This window comes from Hyperolius riggenbachi, chromosome 11 (genome assembly GCF_040937935.1).
Source record: "Hyperolius riggenbachi isolate aHypRig1 chromosome 11, aHypRig1.pri, whole genome shotgun sequence".
NCBI classification, from domain to species: Eukaryota; Metazoa; Chordata; class Amphibia; order Anura; family Hyperoliidae; genus Hyperolius; species Hyperolius riggenbachi.
The window spans coordinates 225,023,625-225,043,740 of NC_090656.1; the positions used below are offsets into that span (position 1 = coordinate 225,023,625).

Below are 20,116 nucleotides of genomic sequence, written 5' to 3' on the forward strand. Positions count from 1 at the left end.
CACACACACACACACACTCTCTGAGACTAACTTTTCCAATGTTAGAAACTTCTGTATGTCAGCAGGAAAGTGAGATTATTTTATGGTTACTAGCTAAACATTCTCCAGATGGTCCAAAAAAACCTCTTCATACAGTACTGCTGTCCATGGCGATCACAATGTATAATTTTTCTCCTCAGGTGCTGGTCATCTGTTGGCAAGATAGGGGGCGCTCAGTATATCTCTCTGATGAAAGGTGGGTGTATGGTGAAGGGGGTGGTGCAGCACGAGATCCAGCACTCTCTGGGATTCTACCATGAGCAGAGCCGCAGTGACCGTGATCAGCATGTGGACGTCATGTGGCAGTACATAGGTGAAGGTGAGAGGTCTCCCTCCACTCCTATTCCCAGCCTCCCTCTTACGTCCTCTGTCCTTATTCTCTCTGCTGTCCAATTTCTCTTTGCTATTTTATTTCCTTTATGTCTGCCTCTTTACTCCACTCTCTCGTGCTCCTTATCTCCTCTTATTTACACTCTCCGCCATCCTTGTCTTGCTCTTTGCTTATAACTGTGGTGTGTTTTACCTGGGCTCTTCTTAGGACCTGTGGATGTGGCTTTTGGGGAAGCACAGAGCTGACCACTTCTTTTAGGGGCACATGACTTTCTTGGCCTTCGTAATGCAGTATGACTTTGTAGTGGGATGAATCAGGGCTGCTGCTCTGCAGGTAGATCCAGTAGGACATCACTCTCTTCTGTATCTCCAGCAGTAATGGGAATCTCCTCAACTCAGCTTGGCAAGCAATGTTTGAAGTACTCCGATGGGCAAGCTGGACATTTGGTAACCTGTGGCTAATGGACTATTTGGGTGCCCCATAGGCGCTAATGCAAAATATCGGCTATTGGGCGCCAAAAGCAAAAATTTGTCACTGAGCCCATCCAACCAACATTTTTCTTTTAAGATTAATTGTTGTTTTCACAACAAGAAGCAGAGATCCGGCACTATGTAATTTTAATTGTTGTAATGCAGACAGCATACAGCCAAGTGTAAAGGCCAAAGTGCAACACAAAAACAAAACAAGCAATGCTGCTGATTGCACCTTATCTGAGTTGTGGTGAAATCATGAGGGGTGCAGTGGGCGTTTCACGGAGGGATTCCTAGCTTCTTCCGAGGCTGGTGCACACAGTGTTGCTGAACAGCTGAATATATAAGGGAAGGACGTATTTCCATTTGTTCCCGCCCCTCCGAAGAGGGGAAAGGAAAGCCATTGGCTGGAGGCTCAGATCGGCGCAGCCACATCATCAATGACGCTATAAGGGCTGGCAAAGATCTGTGTTCTCCATATCACAGCACACACATTAGTTTTGTGAATAACAGCACGGGAGGAGGGGATCCGAAGTGCTAGTCACGCCAGTAGGCGCGGCCACAAATGGAGCTTTGCATATTGTCCATAGGCTACCCTTAACTTGCATTGAGCGTGGAAACTGGGTAAGGTGGGTGATGAAATGCAAGGAGTGAGAGTGAGAAGAAGTTCTTAATTATTGTTTTTAAATTTGTTTTGATAATAATCATTTTGTAAATTATTGTTTTAGAAATGTATCTTTTTTTCTGTTTACGTTATTTGCGGCGGAGGAAGGGGGGTTTAAGGTTAGGCATCAGAAACGGGAGTTTTAGGGTTAGGCGTCAGGAAGGAGGGTCTTATGGTTAGGAATTAGGAGGGGGGGGGGGTCTTAGGGTTGGGTGTCAGGAAAGGGGGTCTTATGGTTAGGAATTAGGAGGGGGTGTTTTAGGGTTAGGTGTCAGGAAGGGTGGCTTTTAGGGTTAGGCATTGGAGGGGGGAGAGTTCTGTGTGAGAGTAGGGTTAGGTTAAGTTGTAGTAAAATATCAGTAATATTTACCAATGTTTTGCTATCCTCATTACGTCTGTAAATATTTTTTCATTTTCATTGTTACAGATGATATTTTGCAATTTCGCCCGTGCCCTTTCTAATACAGTAATTTTGACGTATATATTATTCTAACGCAGATAAAGATGAAGTATCAATAGAAAAAACCATTGTTATAAACAATCTTTTGAAATTTCAGCTTCAACTTGCGCCCTTTTTTCCTCGCTCCCTTATTTAATGTATGCCTCTGATGGACATGGAGGTGTTTGCAGAATTCCAAGTGGAATATTTCTTTTGGGCTAGGTTCTTATTTCCATTGATCTGGCTAAGGAAAGAAAAAGGGGAGTACCCCCTTTTTCTTTCCTTAGCCAGATCAATGGAAAAGAACTGGCTGCACCACCAATAATAATAACTGTCCATAATTGAAAGTAAACAATTAGAGGTAACAATAGCAAACCCTGCTCCTGGTAAAGTTGGCACATGGATGATGCCACGTGCGAATCTCTTGTCCGCCCCATCATCAGCGGCTGCATGGTTTTGGTTATTACAACCGGGGTATGTTACACTGAACTAACACACGCATTACCATTCCAATAATGATGTATGTTTGAAGACTTATCCCACTCTACTTCCATGAGCCTATTTAATTACCTTATATACTCGCATATAAGCCTAATTTTTCAGCATAAAACATGTACTGAAATGTTACCCCCTCGGCTTATATGCGAGTCAGTGGAACAGAACAGATGATGGAGCAGGTTTTGTTACTGGCAGAGGAGCGTAAGAATCTTGCACTAGTGATCCTGCTCTTACCAGCTTGTGACCTGCTGTGTTCGTGCCCCTCATCCCCTGCAACATGGTGTGCAGAGTGTGCTGCTCAAGACTATCTGTATCCCCTGGCTTGCAGAGCAGAATGTGCAAGCAGCATTGTCAGCTGTTCAATGATAGGGAGTTCTTCCTGTGTGGCAATCGCTGAGTCTCATATCTATGACGCCACCTAGTGGTGTCTTGAGACACAGCTGTATCACCCTTGAGGCACATCTGGCTATGGGGAGAGGGCTATACTGGGTAGGGGGCTTATACGCGAGACAATCACTTTTTCATGATTTCTGAGGGAAAAGTGGGTATCTCGGCTTATACGCTACATAGGATAGTTATATGAGAATGTCTTAATAAAATGTATACCTTTATAGATTCTTGTGGGAGTCTCCCTTTTCTTTTTAGTACAACTGGAAGCACCTGTAGAAACTAGTTTCCTCTCCATTACATTGTGTATTATGTGCTACACATATAATTTTTTTCTCATCCTGTTTATGGACAGATACGCTGGACAAAATAATTGAGCTGGTTTCTGTTTCTATCTTGAAATACAGAGAACTGGCATGAGTTTGAGATGGTGGAGAACAACAACATGGAACTCCCGTATGACCACTCTTCTGTAATGCATTATGGGAGGTGAGCTTTCCCACAGCTATCGCTTCTGTCATCTGGCATTGCGCAGGAATTAAAATGTCTTATTATACAGAGTGTCCCCTTACAAATTACTTAAAGAGGAACTTTAACCCATGTTTGAAATTCATTTCAATCAGTAGCTAATACCCCCTTTCCCAATCTTTTCCCAAACAGATCATCAGGGGGGTGTGTGTGGCTGATATTGTGGTGAAATGCCTCTCACAGGGTGATGTCATGACCATGGTCCTGACAGTTTCCTGTCTGTGAATCTCATTGCATTGTGGGAAATAGCAGCTTTTTCCAACTGCCAAGCAAGCAATATCTCCCTCTGTGCATAGAACTCTGAGTAACAAACATTCCATACAGATCACATGGCAGAACTAAAGATGGCACCTTGCTTGCTGGTGGCTTAAAAGCTATTTTATTTATAATGTGAAAAGATCACCTAGGAGAAAATTGTGAATTGGATTGGGCCCAATTTATCTCTCTTTAAAGAATACCCCAGCCCATTAAAGAAATCCAAAACGGGGGGGGGGGGGGGGGGGGAGATGGGGAGCAGCCATGTGTGTGGGGCTTTCCTCACGCTCAACACTCCCCCCGTTCTCCTCCGTCCAGAGCTGGGACAAGGTCCTCCAGCAGCCAAGGCTGAGACTCCAAAGTGCGCCCCTCCATCCCTCCCACCCAGGCCATCACACACTGATTGCTATTAGACTAAGAGGCGCCCCAGGGCCCCCAACACCTTAAAGAGAACCTGTATTGTTAAAATCGCACAAAAGTAAACATACCAGTTGTCACAGGAGCCCTCCGTGGCTGACCGCACTTAGCCTTCTAAACGGTGCCAGCGCACAGATCGTGCGAACTCTGGTCGCAGTCAATGCGCAGGAACCGTTAAGAATTAGCCGCAGACAACTCAGAAGGGAGCCTGTGAGACACGGGTGATTACAACGTCACCTACTGGTTCAGAGTAAACTGCCACCACCGCGGTTACTATGGGACCGTGGGGCCCACTAACTGACTGACTAATCCTGCGAATAAAACGGTTAAACACACGATATTCTGTCTAGCCAACAACAAACAAACAGTAGCGTATCTTCAGAGACCCGGGATCATTTCTGTGTGTGCTGATAAGCAGGGTAGCGAAACAGTGAATGACTTGGGAAAAGTCGTTTATTCACGCAATATAAATAATTAATATATACAGACAATTATGAAAATCAACAATTATTAAAACAGTAATAGCCAGTATGAAAAATAAAAGAAGGGAGAAAAATACTTAGTTCCTGGAAAGATGTCCTTATTGTGGGAAGAATCATAAAGTCCTTGGTTTCAAAGTCCAGAGTTCAGACCAGGTGGATGCCAGCATATCCTCAAGCTGGCATATGATGAGTGCAAGATGGTTCAGTGTGGAGGACCCTGAGTTTGGCTCCTCTCCCATTCTTATGCCCCTGATTCAGTAGGAGGAAGTGAGGGCGGGCCCACACACCCCCTTAGAACATGAGATGAGTCCTGCCCTTGTCCTGGAGACCAGAAATCATGCCTTAACCATATATGGGCTCTATCTCACAGAACCGTACAGGTCAGGGCAGATTTACTAATATTTTCAGGTCTGCCTCGATGTACCCAGCAGTCTGATACCAAACATGAGGGGTGGGACCCCTGTGGTACCATTAGGGCACTGTTGAACTGCCTAACGGGCAGTCTTTACCTCAGAAGGTTCTGAAATGTTCTCAGAACCAACGCCAGGCAGGGCCCTACCTGCTCTGTTAGTTTGGAGGGTCTGCCAGCCTGGCAACACAGAAAATATGATACATATAGCAGTTTATGGAATATGAGAGACCCCTGGGATTTATACCAGGTCATTCCCAGGCAAAGGTTCTTTGAAGTTGGCAGCAGCAAGCCACATGTCGGCTCCCTGCTGGGAAAAGGAGTCGGAGTGTCTGAGTTTCCTCACTCTAAATTGGTTCTGTCATGGTGTTTGTCACCTTATACCTGATGGATGGGCCATCAGCACAGCTTGAAGCCAGGGACTCTCTGGGCCCAGGCTCATTAGCATATCAAAAGGGCCAACCAGCATTTAGGCTGGGGCTCTCTCTCTGCTGAGAAAAGACTGCAGCTGCCCCTACACACTCAACCCGGATTGTATCGATTTGAAGCGCAATCGATGCAGGAATCGAGTGCGATTGTTCTTGTCTTCACGGGCGGTTCCAGGACGCGCCTGCGTCCCCGCAATCGTCCGTGACACCAGTGCGTTAGGAGACATCTCCTATTACCCTCTGACACAATTTCGCCGCTCCTCGCCGCATTAAAAGTGGTTAAAAACAGTTTTTAAAAGTTTGTTTATAAACAAACAAAATGGCCACCAAAATAGGAAGTAGGTTGATGTACAGTATGTCCACACATAGAAAAATACATCCATACACAATCAGGCTGTATACAGCCTTCCTTTTGAATCTCAAGAGATCATTTGTGTGTTTCTTTCCCCCTGTTCTCATGCACTGAAGTTTCAGGCTGCTCTTTTCTTCCTGCAAACAGCTTTGCCCTTGTCTGTAATTCTTCAGTATGTGAAAGCCCAGCCAGCTCAGAGGACGATTTATCCAGCTTGTAAAAGATAAGAGAGAAGAGAGAAGCTGCTCTAATCTAAATAACACACAGGCAGTGTGCATAGAGGGGCCTGGAAGGGGGAGTTCATAGCAGAACCACAACACTGAAGAACTTGGCAGCCTTCCAGACACAGGCCGACAAGTCTGACAGGGGAAAGATACATTGATTTATTACAGAGACTGTGATAGTGGAAAGTGCTGCAGTTAGCCAGAACACATTAGAATAGCTTTTGGAACTTGTAGGATGATAAAAAACAGGATGCAATTTTTGTTACGGAGTCTCTTTAATCTCCAGTCATCTGGCTTGCAGTCAGTGCCATGTATTCAGTGGCGTAGCTAAGGAGCTGTGGGCCCTGATGTAAGCTTTACATTAGGGCCCCCCAAGCACTCTATACATAAGTGCAAGAAGGGGATGGGGAGAAGTATGTTAATGATTGCCACTATTCAAAGTATCTATAGAAGTGATTATTATGAGCACAGGACCAACACACAGGAGAGCTAATACTGAAGTTCAGGGAGGGCCCTACGGGGCCCCTCTGGCCCAAATGCCCCAATGCAGTTGCAACCTCTGCACCCCCTATTGCTACGCCCCTGCATGTATTCCATTTTCTTATTTCTCTCTGCTTCAACCATAATAGGGGAATGATAGCTGAGTGAGTTTTGCGCTGCCTGTTACACTGCGCCCTGAGGCTGGAGCCTCTCTCGCCTCTGCCTCGGCCCTGCCTCCGTCGCTCTCTGTTTTTGTGCACCGACCCTCCGAAGCTACCTCCAGGAATGCTCTGCGCTTGCGGATTACATCACAACTATGTAGTGCGCAGGTGCAGAGCACTCCCGGCCGTAAGCACTTGATCAGGGACGCGCATCACCAGGCAGCGCCTGCACAGTCTTCACTGACACTCCCAAACAGGAAGTAGCTTCTGAGGGTCAGAGCACAAAAACAGAGGGCGACAGAGGAGAATGGGGGGGGGGGGGGGGGAGCAGTGAGTGGGCCCGTTTTGGATTTCTTTTATGAGCTAATGTATCCTTCAAATGACTAAACTCAATATTTATGTCTCCTTTTCTAACTCAACTCATGATTTATCTCTCCTAAATGGATTTAACTCATGAATTAACATTCCTTATTTGTTTGTATCATGCATTAGCTCTCTTTAACCTGCCTGGCGTTCTATTAAGATCGCCAGGCAGGCTGCGGGAGGTTTTTTTTTGAATAAAAAAAAAACTATTTCATGCAGCCAACTGAAAGTTGGCTGCATGAAAGCCCACTAGAGGGCGCTCCGGAGGCGTTCTTCCGATCGCCTCCGGCGCCCAGAATAAACAAGGAAGGCCGCAATGAGCGGCCTTCCTTGTTTTGCTTATATCGTCGCCATAGCGACGAGCGGAGTGACGTCATCGACGTCAGCCGACGTCCTGACGTCAGCCGCCTCCGATCCAGCCCTTAGCGCTGGCCGGAACTTTTTGTTCCGGCTACGCTGGGCTCAGGCGGCTGGGGGGACCCTCTTTCGCCGCTGCTCGCGGCGGATCGCCGCAGAGCGGCGGCGATCAGGCAGCACACGCGGCTGGCAAAGTGCCGGCTGCGTGTGCTGCACTTTATTTGAGCCAAATCGGCCCAGCAGGGCCTGAGCGGCAGGCTCCGGCGGTACTGGACGAGCTGAGCTCGTCCAGACCGCCCAGCAGGTTAAAGCTATAGTGAAAAATAAGTAAGCTTTGTGTATCAACCCCAATATGTCCAAATCCAGACTTGTCTGAGTGTAAATAACTCATCCACATTTCACCATGTGCAACGCAGGACTCAACTTACAACCAAATTCAACTTACAAACAACATCCCAGAACGGAATATATATACATACATATATATACTGTATATATATATATATATTGTGAGGGACCAGCTTCAGATGGTAAGCATTTAGCAGGAACAGAGCAGCTCCAAGCAGGTTTGTATGCAAACATGAATCAAAGTTTATTTGCAGCAGGTTCACAAACAACAGTTTGCAGTTCAGTAATAACGTAAGTAATTCCACAAAACAAGGGTAAGGCCAGTTCCGGCCGGGTGCTTACTTTCAGCGTTGAGTAACACACAAACGTTAGTCCCAAACACATGCAGTCCCCTGCAGCAGCTTCTCAGCAGAACCACTTCCTGGAAACAAATGAAAACCTTTTCTGTGCAAACTGACAGAACCTGCTGGACACACCCCCCCTCTCACCTCTTCCTCTCCAGAGACTTGTTAGCTCTGTTGTTAACCCTCTGTGGGCTAGACAGGCAGCAGTCCACAAATACAATGTATAATATATCCCACCCAGGACCTGGCGACCAGATGCACCCACCCTGCTCTACATCTGGTCAGCTCCGGACCCTTCTCAAGGCTTCAACCCCTGTCACTCCTGACAGTCAGCAAAAGCCTATCCTCCGGAGCTGCTACAGGATGTAGCGCCTGAACCTGGGTGCAACATACCGTCCATCGCACACCACTTGTGACAAAGAGAGCGGCACTTTGCCAGCCACTTTGTCACAATATATATATATATATATATATCCTTGTTTTGATATTAAACACAGAGGGCCTGATTCACAAAGTGGTGCTAACCTACTTAGCACGTCTAAAGTCTTTAGATGCGCTAACCAGGGTGCTAAGTAGGTTAGCACCGGATTTCTCAATCATATCGTGCGCTAACTTTGCGCGCGTAAAGTTTTACGCGCATAAAGTTTTGCGCGCGTAAAGTTTTATGCGCGAAAACCATGTTTAGACGTGCTAAGGGGGTTTTCACAGGCGTGCTAACAGTTAGCACCGCTTTGTAAATCAAGCCCAGAGTATGCTACCAAGTTTGCAAAGCATGTTGGGTTTTGGGGTAAGGAAGCAAAGCACAAGCAGAGCCGGATTAAGGCTAAATGGGGCCCTAAGCAAAGTAACTGATTTGGGCCCCCCATCATGTCGTAATAGAATCAGAAGATGCAGCTGCACAGCAACATGCCGCACACACTGGGGCAGCCGAGCTACTGGTTGCTATGGGCAACAGCCCGCTTTTCTCTGTGGGTGCACAATGCAGGGAATAGCAGCGGCAAAATGCAGAGTGAGAGATGAATGGCTGGGACATTTGCACTCAGGGGCTGGGGCACCCCTGTGAAGAGGGCGCCAGATATCACAGCAGCAGCACTTTCCCCCTGCATCTCCAGCCTGGCAATAGCAGAAAGCTCTGGACACCGCCAAACCGGAAGCCGTTCCCCAGACAGAATTACATAACCACTCCCACCACCGAACAACCAATTTCCTCCCAAACTAGACAGCCACCATGCAGCCTCCATCCCAGTGAATACGATAGTCCAGCAGAGAAGGCAGCTGCAGCGGGGGAGAATGACAGCACCAGATGACTCACATTCACCTATTGCAATCCAAGCAATAGAGGTCCCGTCATCCGGAGCCCATCTGTGTCCTCTAGAGCAGGGGTCCCCAACCTTTTTCGGCCCGGGGACCGGTAACCGTCCAAAATTTTCTCGGGGGGGGGGGGGGGGGGGCGGGTGTTCGCGGCGGCACAGCAAGCACAATTGCCCCAGTATAGGGAGTCTAGGTACCCCGGTGCAGCTAGTATAGTGCCCCAGTATAGCTAGTATAGTGCCCAGTGTGCCCCAGTATAGCTAGTATAGTGCCCCATGATAGCTAGTATAGCGCCCCAGGATAGCTAATATAGTGCCCCATGTGCCCCAGAATAGCTAGTATAGTGCCCTGTGTGCCCCAGGATAGCTAGTATAGTGCCCAGTGTGCCCCAGTATATCTAGTATAGTGCCCCAGGATAGCTAGTACAGTGCCCAGTGTGCCCCAGTATAGCTAGTATAGTGCCCAGTGTGCCCCAGGATAGCTAGTATAGTGCCCAGTGTGCCCCAGGATAGCTAGTATAGTGCCCAGTGTGCCCCAGGATAGCTAGTATAGTGCCCAGTGTGCCCCAGTATAGCTAGTATAGTGCCCCATGTGCCCCAGGATAGCTAGTATAGTGCCCAGTGTGCCCCAGGATAGCTAGTATAGTGCCCAGTGTGCCCCAGGATAGCTAGTATAGTGCCCCGGGATAGCTAGTATAGTGCCCAGTGTGCCCCAGGATAGCTAGTATAGTGCCCAGTGTGCCCCAGGATAGCTAGTATAGTGCCTAGTGTGCACCAGTATAGTGCCCAGTGTTCCCCAGTATAGCTAGTATAGTGCCCAGTGTGCCCCAGGATAGCTAGTATAGTGCCCCATGTGCCCCAGGATAGCTAGTATAGTGCCCAGTGTGCCCCAGTATAGCTAGTATAGTGCCCCATGTGCCCCAGGATAGCTAGTATAGTGCCCCATGTGCCCCAGGATAGCTAGTATAGTGCCCCATGTGCCCCAGGATAGCTAGTATAGTGCCCCATGTGCCCCAGGATAGCTAGTATAGTGCCCAGTGTGCCCCAGGATAGCTAGTATAGTGCCCCAGGATAGCTAGTATAGTGCCCAGTGTGCCCCAGGATAGCTAGTATAGTGCCTAGTGTGCACCAGTATAGTGCCCAGTGTTCCCCAGTATAGCTAGTATAGTGCCCAGTGTGCCCCAGGATAGCTAGTATAGTGCCTAGTGTGCCCCAGTATAGTACCCAGTGTGCCCCAGTATAGCTAGTATAGTGCCCAGTGTGCCCCAGTATAGCTAGTATAGTGCCCCATGTGCAGCTAGTATAGTGCCCCAGGATAGCTAGTATAGTGCACCAGTGTAGCCTCACTCCCCCTGCGGCCGCCGCTTCTGTTACCTGTTATGAGCTGGCGGCCGCTTCCTGGCACAGATTCCCCGTAGCCGCTCTGAGGAATGCAGCATCTCCTTTTACAGCAGCGCTTCCTGCGCAGCTGCTGTAAGGAGGGAAGAAAGCGGGGCAGCGGCTTCCTGTAGCGGCGATCGCCGTTACCATGGAAACCGGCGCTGTCTCGCTTTCTTCCCTCCTTACAGCAGCTGCGCAGGAAGCGCTGCTGTAAAAGGAGATGCTGCATTCCTCAGAGCGGCTACGGGGAATCTGTGCCAGGAAGCGGCCGCCAGCTCATAAGGTGACAGGAGCGGCGGCCGCGGGGGGAGGGGGGCGAGAGGCCAGACCCGCCGCGGCCCAGCTGGCAACTGCCCACGGACCGGCAGTGGGCCACGGCCCGGTGGTTGGGGACCCCTGCTCTAGAGTGCTGCCGCTCTGTTACTACTGCTATTACTACTTCCTACTTCCTGTCTGATCTGAGAATCAGGAAGTTCAGAGTGAGCGGCTGCACTGTAGAAGAGACAGATGGGTTTCAGATGACGGGATCTCTATCGCTTGGATCATAGATAGGTGAGTGAGCGTTTGCCATCTGCTGCTATCATTCTTGCTGCAGCTGTGGTTCTCTGTGGGAAGGGAGGGAGGGGTGGGCAGCGGCAGAGCGCACAGTAGCAGGAGGGGGACCTAGGAGGAGAGCCTGGCTCTGAAGACAATCAGCAGCGCACGGCATCATTTGACAAGACAAAACAAGACAAATAACATTTATATCGCGCTTTTCTCCTGGCGGACTCAAAGCGCCAGAGCTGCAGCCACTAGGGCGCGCCCTATAGGCAGTAGCAGTGTTAGAGAGACTTGCTTAAGGTCTTCTACTGAATAAGTGCTGGCTTACTGAACCGGCAGAGCCAAGATTCAAACCCAGGTCTCCTGTGTCAGAGGCAGAGCCCTTAAAGGGACTCCGAGCAGTGCCTGTGGATATGCCTTTAAGCATACCCACAACTAATTAATTACATCCTCACACCTACCAGCATCATGTTTGTAATTATATCCCTCTGGGTTCCTTATATTTCATTGCATTGTGCTGAATCGAGCTGCCGACTTTGGAGAAAAGTCGTCCTGTGTAATACAATGTAACTATGGAAAGATGCATTTCATTTTGAAGCTCTCTTTCTCCTCTTTCCAATGATAGATAAACTGCCACCCTACGCCTTTTAGTTTTCGCTATTGTCGCGATTGAAATTGCTGTGGTTGCGATTTCGATCGCGGAAATATCGAAAATTAAAAGGCATAGGGTGGCAATTTATATATCACTGGAAAGAGGAGAAAGAGAGCTTTAAAATGATATGCATCTTTCCATAGTTACTGCACTGCTCAGAGTCCCTTTAACCATTATACCATCCAGCCACCGCTGACAGGATGGCGAGGGCTGGTTTATGTGCTGATGGGGCCCCTTTGACTCTGAATGGGGCCCCAAGCGACTGCTTTTGTTGCCTGGTCGGTAATCCAGCCCTGAGCACAAGCACAGTGTTCTTGTCCACTCAATACAGCAAGTTTTGCAGCCAGTAGTGTGCCGTCTCTATTCTTTGTTTTGTATGACATTGCAGCTGTGTGAGCAATCCAGCGGAGACCAGGCACCGGCAAGTATCCAGGCTTATTAGCTCTGTGAAGCTGTTCATCCAGCGCCTTTCACTATTTACATGTTTAGGGTTTTGTGGTAAGGAAGCCCAGCACCTGCTTGGAGAGACTATAGACAGTTTACCACTTCCACTTTGCATTGGCAGGTTTGCCTATTCCAACACATCCGGAAAGCCGAGTCTCAGCCCTAAGCCGGACCAGTCGGTGGAGATCGGGCAGAGATATGGACTCAGCTCACTGGACATTTATAAGATTAAGAAGCTTTATGACTGTAGTAAGTTTAATACTCGCCAACTAAAACATTGCTATTTCTTCTGGGCAGGGTGGGAGGTCTTCTGGGCTGAGGTCCTAAGACTTGTATTGCTTGTCTGATGAACCAATCACTGAGATCTGATATGATTGATGTGTGCGATATGTCATGTGACTTGTCCTGTCACTGTGCTCCATGGATTAATGACTGAGATCTGCTGTAATTAATGTGTGATATGTCACGTGACTTGTGCTGCTGTGCCACTGAGCTCCATGAACCAATCACTGAGATCTGATGTGATTATTGTATGATGTCGTGTGAACTGTGCTGTCATTGAGCTTGATGGACCAATTACTTTTTATCTAATTTGATGAATGTGTGATGTGTCTCGTAACTTGTCCTGTCACTGAGCTCCATAGACCAAATACTGAGATCTGATGTGAATATTGTGTGATGTGTCATGTGACTTGTGCTGTCACTGAGCTCCATGTACCACACACTGAGATCAGATGTGATTAATGTGTGACATGTCATGTGACTTGTGCTGTCACTGAGCTCCATGGACCAATCACTGAGATCTGATGTGTGATGTGACTTGTGCTATCACTGAGCTTGATGGACCATTCGCTGAGATCTGACACGATTAATGTGTGATGTCTCGTGTGAATTGTGCTGTCACTGAGCTCAATGGACCATTCACTGAGATCTGTGCTCTTGTTTAGGTGAATGCAGTTACCTGCTGACGGGAACTGGCGGCTCGCTAGATTTTGGTGCAGCTGCTTCAATATATTCAGATGCCACGACCTGCGTCTGGCTGGTGAGAGTCAACAGGAATAAGGTAATGTCTGGCTTGATTGGAGGGCACAGTGTATAGAGTGTGCGTTGCCCAGTTAGTGGATTGGCAGCTGCTGGCTTTGACATCTGTGCACCACTAAATCCCATTCTAAAAAGTTTTTAGTGTATTTTATTATTTTCAGTGCCTTCTGCATTATGTCCTATGACTGCTCTGCATATTGTCTCTGCTATAGAAAATCATGTCTTGTTCTACCTGTGTTCCTGACATGTTTAGAAGGCAGTTTACCTGTTATGACTATCCTGTGGCTTCAATATGTAGTGAGTAGCTAAGTCAGTACCCGTGTGTGGCAGGTGATGTCAGAGTGATGTCACTGTTCCAGCTTAGCTGATGAAGCCATAGAAGGTTGGCCATGAATCTGGCAACTTAGATATGAGTTGATTAAAGGAGATATGTATACATATTCTGTATTTATGCATGTATATTTGTATATATTGTATATTTCCAGGCATATTTGCAGTTTGATGGGTTTGATGCGCTATCCTCCGGTTCATGTGAATCAAATTTTATCACAATTTATGATGGTTCCAGCAGAAATGCACCGATATTGGTGGACAGGGTTTGCCCTGGTTGGGAGCTCCCTCTGCTGGTGGCATCAGGAAGTACCATGCTGGTGGAATTTTCCCGGGACAACACCATCTCATCCATTGACTTCAAGGCTTCCTACGGTTTAGGTATAAATAGATATTGCAGTCCAATACCTAACTCGTAGTATGTGTCATGTAGATAGCTCCCAACTGTCCTTCTTTGGGAGGGACAGTCCCTTTTTAGGAACCCAGTCCCTCTGACGCTCCTCATTTGTCCCTCTTTCAGGACTCATTTACAGATCTATGCAAATACCACGCATACCCTAAATACTATACAAGATCCAAACAGTCACGGGGCTTTTTATGAACAAATAGTCTTTTTAATTCTTCTCAGTAAAAATTTCTTCAACATACAGGACAGACATGCGGATTATTTTCAGATTTCCAAATCGCATAAAGGTTGCCTGACTCGTGTTTCACGGCCAGAGGCCGCTTCCTCAGAGGCACACAGTATATATATATATATATACATCAAAAATGGACCCTCAACATACATAAGTCCGCGATCTGTCAGAAGACTAAAGTGCCCATTATTTGTATAATATTTGACTTTGGTGTGGAACAACACTATCTGGCTTTTATCACTATTTGTATTGGCATACCCTAAATACCCCACCCCACACACAAACTTCCTACTTGACACCTAGTACCCCCCTACCCACACAAACTTCCTAATTTTACCCCTTAATGCCATGTTTTTCAATAGGCGCCTATGCCGGCGCTTAAACTTCCAGCGCTAGTGGGTACCCAAATTGCCCTTTTCACTAGTTAGGACACATGTGGACACAGACAGGGGCATAGCAAGCATTAGTACAGCACAGGTTAGGACACATGTGGACACAGCCAGTGGCATAGCAAGCATTAGTACAGCCATACCTCCCAACTTTTTGAGATGAGAAAGAGGGACACTTAAGCCACACCCCTGCCACACCCTGATCACGCCCCCATCACACCCCTAGTCACCCATACCATAAAGATTTCATTTAAAAAATGTTGTTTTATAATTCAGACCACACTGGTCCTTTTGTATCCTGGTTCATTTTTATTTATATTAACATTTTAAAATTAATAATATATTAATTTACAGGCTGGGAATATAGTTTAGAGTCAATAAAACACATTTTTAGTAGATAAATATATATATATATTTACATAAAAAGAGGGACAAAGTCCTGAAAGAGGGACACATGAGGAGGAAAGAGGGACAGAGGGACAGGGCTCCCAAATAGGGACTGTCCCTCCGAAAGAGGGACAGTTGGGAGATATGAGTACAGCACCGGACAGGGCACACGTGGACACAGCCAGTGCCATAACAAGCATCAGTACAGCACTGGTCAGGGCACATGTAGACACAGCCAGTGGCATAGCAAGCATTAGTACAGCACAGGTCAGGACACATGTGGACACAGCCAGTGGCATAGCAAGCATTAGTACAGCACTGGTCAGGGCACACTTGGACACAGCCAGTGGCATAGCAAGCATTAGTACAGCACTGGTCAGGGCACACTTGGACACAGCCAGTGGCATAGCAAGCATTAGTACAGCACTGGTCAGGGCACACTTGGACACAGCCAGTGGCATAGCAAGCATTAGTACAGCACTGGTCAGGGCACACTTGGACACAGCCAGTGGCATAGCAAGCATTAGTACAGCACTGCTCAGGGCACACGTGGACACAGCCAGTGCCATAGCAAGCATTAGTACAGCACTGCTCAGGGCACATGTAGACACAGCCAGTGCCATAGCAAGCATCAGTACAGCACTGGTCAGGGCACACGTGGACACAGCCAGGGGCATAGCAAGCATTAGTACAGCACTGGTCAGGGCACACGTGGACACAGCCAGTGGCATAGCAAGCATTAGTACAGCACTGGTTAGAGTACACGTGGACACAGTAAGGGGCATAGCAAGCATTAGTACAGCACTGGTCAGGGCACAGGTGGACACAGCCAGTGATATAGCAAGCATTAGTACAACATATTAGTAGAGCACTGGTCAGGACACATGTGGACATAGCCAGTGGTATAGCACACACCAGTACACATCTACAGGTCAGGACACATGTGGACACAGCCAGTGGCATAGCAAGCATTAGTACAGCACTGGTCAGGGCACACTTGGACACAGCCAGGGGCATAGCAAGCATTAGTACAGCACTGGTCAGGGCACACGTGAACACAACCAGTGCCATAGCAAGCATCAGTACAGCACTGGTCAGGGCACACGTGGACACAGCCAGGGGCATAGCAAGCATTAGTACAGCACTGGTCAGGGCACACGTGGACACAGCCAGGGGCATAGCAAGCATTAGTACAGCACTGGTCAGGGCACACTTGGACACAGCCAGTGGCATAGCAAGCATCAGTACAGCACTGGTCAGGGCACACGTGAACACAACCAGTGCCATAGCAAGCATCAGTACAGCACTGGTCAGGGCACACGTGGACACAGCCAGTGCCATAGCAAGCATCAGTACAGCACTGGTCAGGGCACACGTGGACACAGTAAGTGGCATAGCAAGCATCAGTACAGCACTGGTCAGGGCACACGTGGACACAGTAAGGGGCATAGCAAGCATTAGTACAGCACTGGTCAGGGCACACTTGGACACAGCCAGTGCCATAGCAAGCATCAGTACAGCACTGGTCAGGGCACACGTGGACACAGTAAGTGGCATAGCAAGCATCAGTACAGCACTGCTCAGGGCACACGTGGACACAGTAAGGGGCATAGCAAGCATTAGTACAGCACTGCTCAGGGCACACGTGGACACAGCCAGGGGCATAGCAAGCATTAGTACAACATATTAGTAGAGCACTGGTCAGGACACATGTGGACATAGCCAGTGGTATAGCACACACCAGTACACATCTACAGGTCAGGACCCATGTGGAACCAGCACTTGGCCATTGGTAAAATGTAGGTCTGTAGAATATGGCAGAGATGAGATCTTTCCCCTAACCTCTCTCCCTCGCTCTGCAGTGGATTGTGGAGGGACTTTCACACAGGACAATGGAACCGTCACCTCTCCGGGTTTTCCCAATCTCTACCCAAACCTGGCAGACTGTATCACCACCATATGGGCCCCACCAGGGTATCAGGTAAGCAGAACTCACTATACTGTACGTGGCATGAGGTGCCCATACACACATCTGTTCTCTTGTATTTTACCAAAAATCGAAAGTATTAATTGGACAGGAAGGAAAATCTAGGCTAAGCGGGGGTGGGGCAAGAGTGGAAAGCGGGGGAAGGTGTGTAAGAGGCAGGAGGCTTCCCTATAGAGGAGGGGAGGGAGAGGTAAGAGGACTCCCTATAGAGGAGGGGAGGGGGAGGAGAGGCAGGAGGCTTCCCTATAGAGGAGGGGAGGAGGAGGAGAGGCAGGAGGCTTCCCTATCGAGGAGGGGAGGGGGAGGAGAGGCAGGAGGCTTCCCTATAGAGGAGGGGAGGAGGAGGAGAGGCAGGAGGCTTCCCTATAGAGGAGGGGAGGGGGAGGAGAGGCAGGAGGCTTTCCTTTGGGGGAGAGAGGCAGAAGGCTTCCCTATATAGAGGAGGCGGGATGGAGAGGAGGCCTGAGCCCTTTATATGGAGAGGGGAGGAGAGACAGAAGCAAAACCGGGACAAGGTCCTCCAGCACCCAAGGCTGAGACACCAAAGTGCGCCCCTCCATCCCTGCCACCCCAGCCGTTACACACTGATTGCTATTAGACTAAGACGGCCACAGGGCCCACAACCTCCCCAACACCTTAATATCTAGTTATCTGGCTTGCAGTCACTGCCATGTATCCCCTTTTCTTATTTCTTTCTGCTTCAAACACAATTAGGAATGACAGCTGAATGAATTCTGCGCCCCCTCCTACACTGCGCCTGCAGCGGCAAATCCAGGATTTCCAAGGGGGGGGGGGGTGTTCCTGAAAGTGGCGTGTGGGCGTGGCCAAAATATGGTGTGGGTGGAGCCAAATACTAGCAGTTTCTAGGCTAAATTGCACCCAGGGTGAGGGCGTAAAATGCGCCCCCAACGTGGAGACAGGTATAGGTGCCCGCAGTATAGGTAGCAGTATAGGTAGCCAGCTATAGGTCCCCCCCAGTATAGGTAGCCCATATAGTTGCCCCCAGTATAGGTTAGATAGGTATATGCCCCCCAGTATAGGTTAGATAGGTATATGCCCCCCAGTATAGGTTAGATAGGTATATGCCCCCCCAGTATAGGTTAGATAGGTATATGCCCCCCAGTATAGATTAGATAGGTATATGCCCCCCAGTATAGGTTAGATAGGTATATGCCCCCAGTATAGGTTAGATAGGTATATGCCCCCCAGTATAGGTTAGATAGGTATATGCCCCCCAGTATAGGTTAGATAGGTATATGCCCCCCAGTATAGGTTAGATAGGTATATGCCCCCCCAGTATAGGTTAGATAGGTATATGCCCCCCAGTATAGATTAGATAGGTATATGCCCCCCAGTATAGGTTAGATAGGTATATGCCCCCAGTATAGGTTAGATAGGTATATGCCCCCCAGTATAGGTTTGATAGGGATATGCCCCCCAGTATAGGTTAGATAGGGCTATGCCCCCCAGTATAGGTTAGATAGGGCTATGCCCCCCCAGTATAGGTTAGATAGGTATATGTCCCCCAGTATAGGTTAGATAGGTATATGTCCCCCAGTATAGGTTAGATAGGGATATGCCCCCCAGTATAGGTTTGATAGGGATATGCCCCCCAGTATAGGTTAGATAGGGCTATGCCCCCCAGTATAGGTTAGATAGGTATATGCCCCCCAGTATAGGTTAGATAGGTATATGCCCCCCAGGATAGATTAGATAGGTATATGCCCCCCAGTATAGGTTAGATAGGTATATGCCCCCCAATATAGGTTAGATAGGTATATGCCCCCCAGGATAGATTAGATAGGTATATGCCCCCCCAGTATAGGTTAGATAGGTATATGCCCCCCAGGATAGATTAGATAGGTATATGCCCCCCAGGATAGGTTAGATAGGTATATGCCCCGAGTATAGGTTAGATAGGTATATGCCCCCCAGTATAGGTTAGATAGGTATATGCCCCCCAGTATAGGTTAGATAGGTATATGCCCCCCAGTATAGGTTAGATAGGTATATGCCCCCCAGTATAGGTTAGATAGGGCTATGCCCCCCAGTATAGGTTAGATAGGGCTATGCCCCCCCAGTATAGGTTAGATAGGTATATGTCCCCCAGTATAGGTTAGATAGGTATATGCCCCCAGTATAGGTTAGATAGGTATATGCCCCCCAGTATAGGTTTGATAGGGATATGCCCCCCAGTATAGGTTAGATAGGGCTATGCCCCCCAGTATAGGTTAGATAGGGCTATGCCCCCCCAGTATAGGTTAGATAGGTATATGTCCCCCAGTATAGGTTAGATAGGTATATGTCCCCCAGTATAGGTTAGATAGGGATATGCCCCCCAGTATAGGTTTGATAGGGATATGCCCCCCAGTATAGGTTAGATAGGGCTATGCCCCCCAGTATAGGTTAGATAGGTATATGCCCCCCAGTATAGGTTAGATAGGTATATGCCCCCCAGGATAGATTAGATAGGTATATGCCCCCCAGTATAGGTTAGATAGGTATATGCCCCCCAATATAGGTTAGATAGGTATATGCCCCCCAGGATAGATTAGATAGGTATATGCCCCCCCAGTATAGGTTAGATAGGTATATGCCCCCCAGGATAGATTAGATAGGTATATGCCCCCCAGGATAGGTTAGATAGGTATATGCCCCGAGTATAGGTTAGATAGGTATATGCCCCCCAGTATAGGTTAGATAGGTATATGCCCCCCAGTATAGGTTAGATAGGTATATGCCCCCCAGTATAGGTTAGATAGGTATATGCCCCCCAGTATAGGTTAGATAGGTATATGCCCCCCAGGATAGATTAGATAGGTATATGCCCCCCAGGATAGGTTAGATAGGTATATGCCCCCCAGTATAGGTTAGATAGGTATATGACCCCCAGTATAGCTTAGATAGGTATATGCCCCCCAGTATAGGTTAGATAGGTATATGCCCCCCAGTATAGGTTAGATAGGTATATGCCCCCCAGTATAGGTTAGATAGGTATATGCCCCCCCAGTATAGGTTAGATAGGTATATGCCCCCCAGTAT

The 20,116-nt window shown here is 48.1% G+C and overlaps 1 protein-coding gene across 1 annotated transcript in view; it reads left to right on the forward strand.

The window, feature by feature from the left end:
- The window catches only part of LOC137539230 (astacin-like metalloendopeptidase), a 51,308-nt gene that overhangs the window by 24,234 nt on the left and 6,958 nt on the right, over positions 1-20,116 (forward strand). Inside the window, exons 5-10 of the mRNA XM_068261769.1 lie at positions 180-358; positions 3,236-3,317; positions 12,424-12,551; positions 13,250-13,365; positions 13,829-14,054; positions 16,950-17,068. Of these exons, the coding sequence (XP_068117870.1) occupies positions 180-358; positions 3,236-3,317; positions 12,424-12,551; positions 13,250-13,365; positions 13,829-14,054; positions 16,950-17,068 (850 nt within the window). The remainder of the gene's footprint in view (positions 1-179; positions 359-3,235; positions 3,318-12,423; positions 12,552-13,249; positions 13,366-13,828; positions 14,055-16,949; positions 17,069-20,116) is intronic.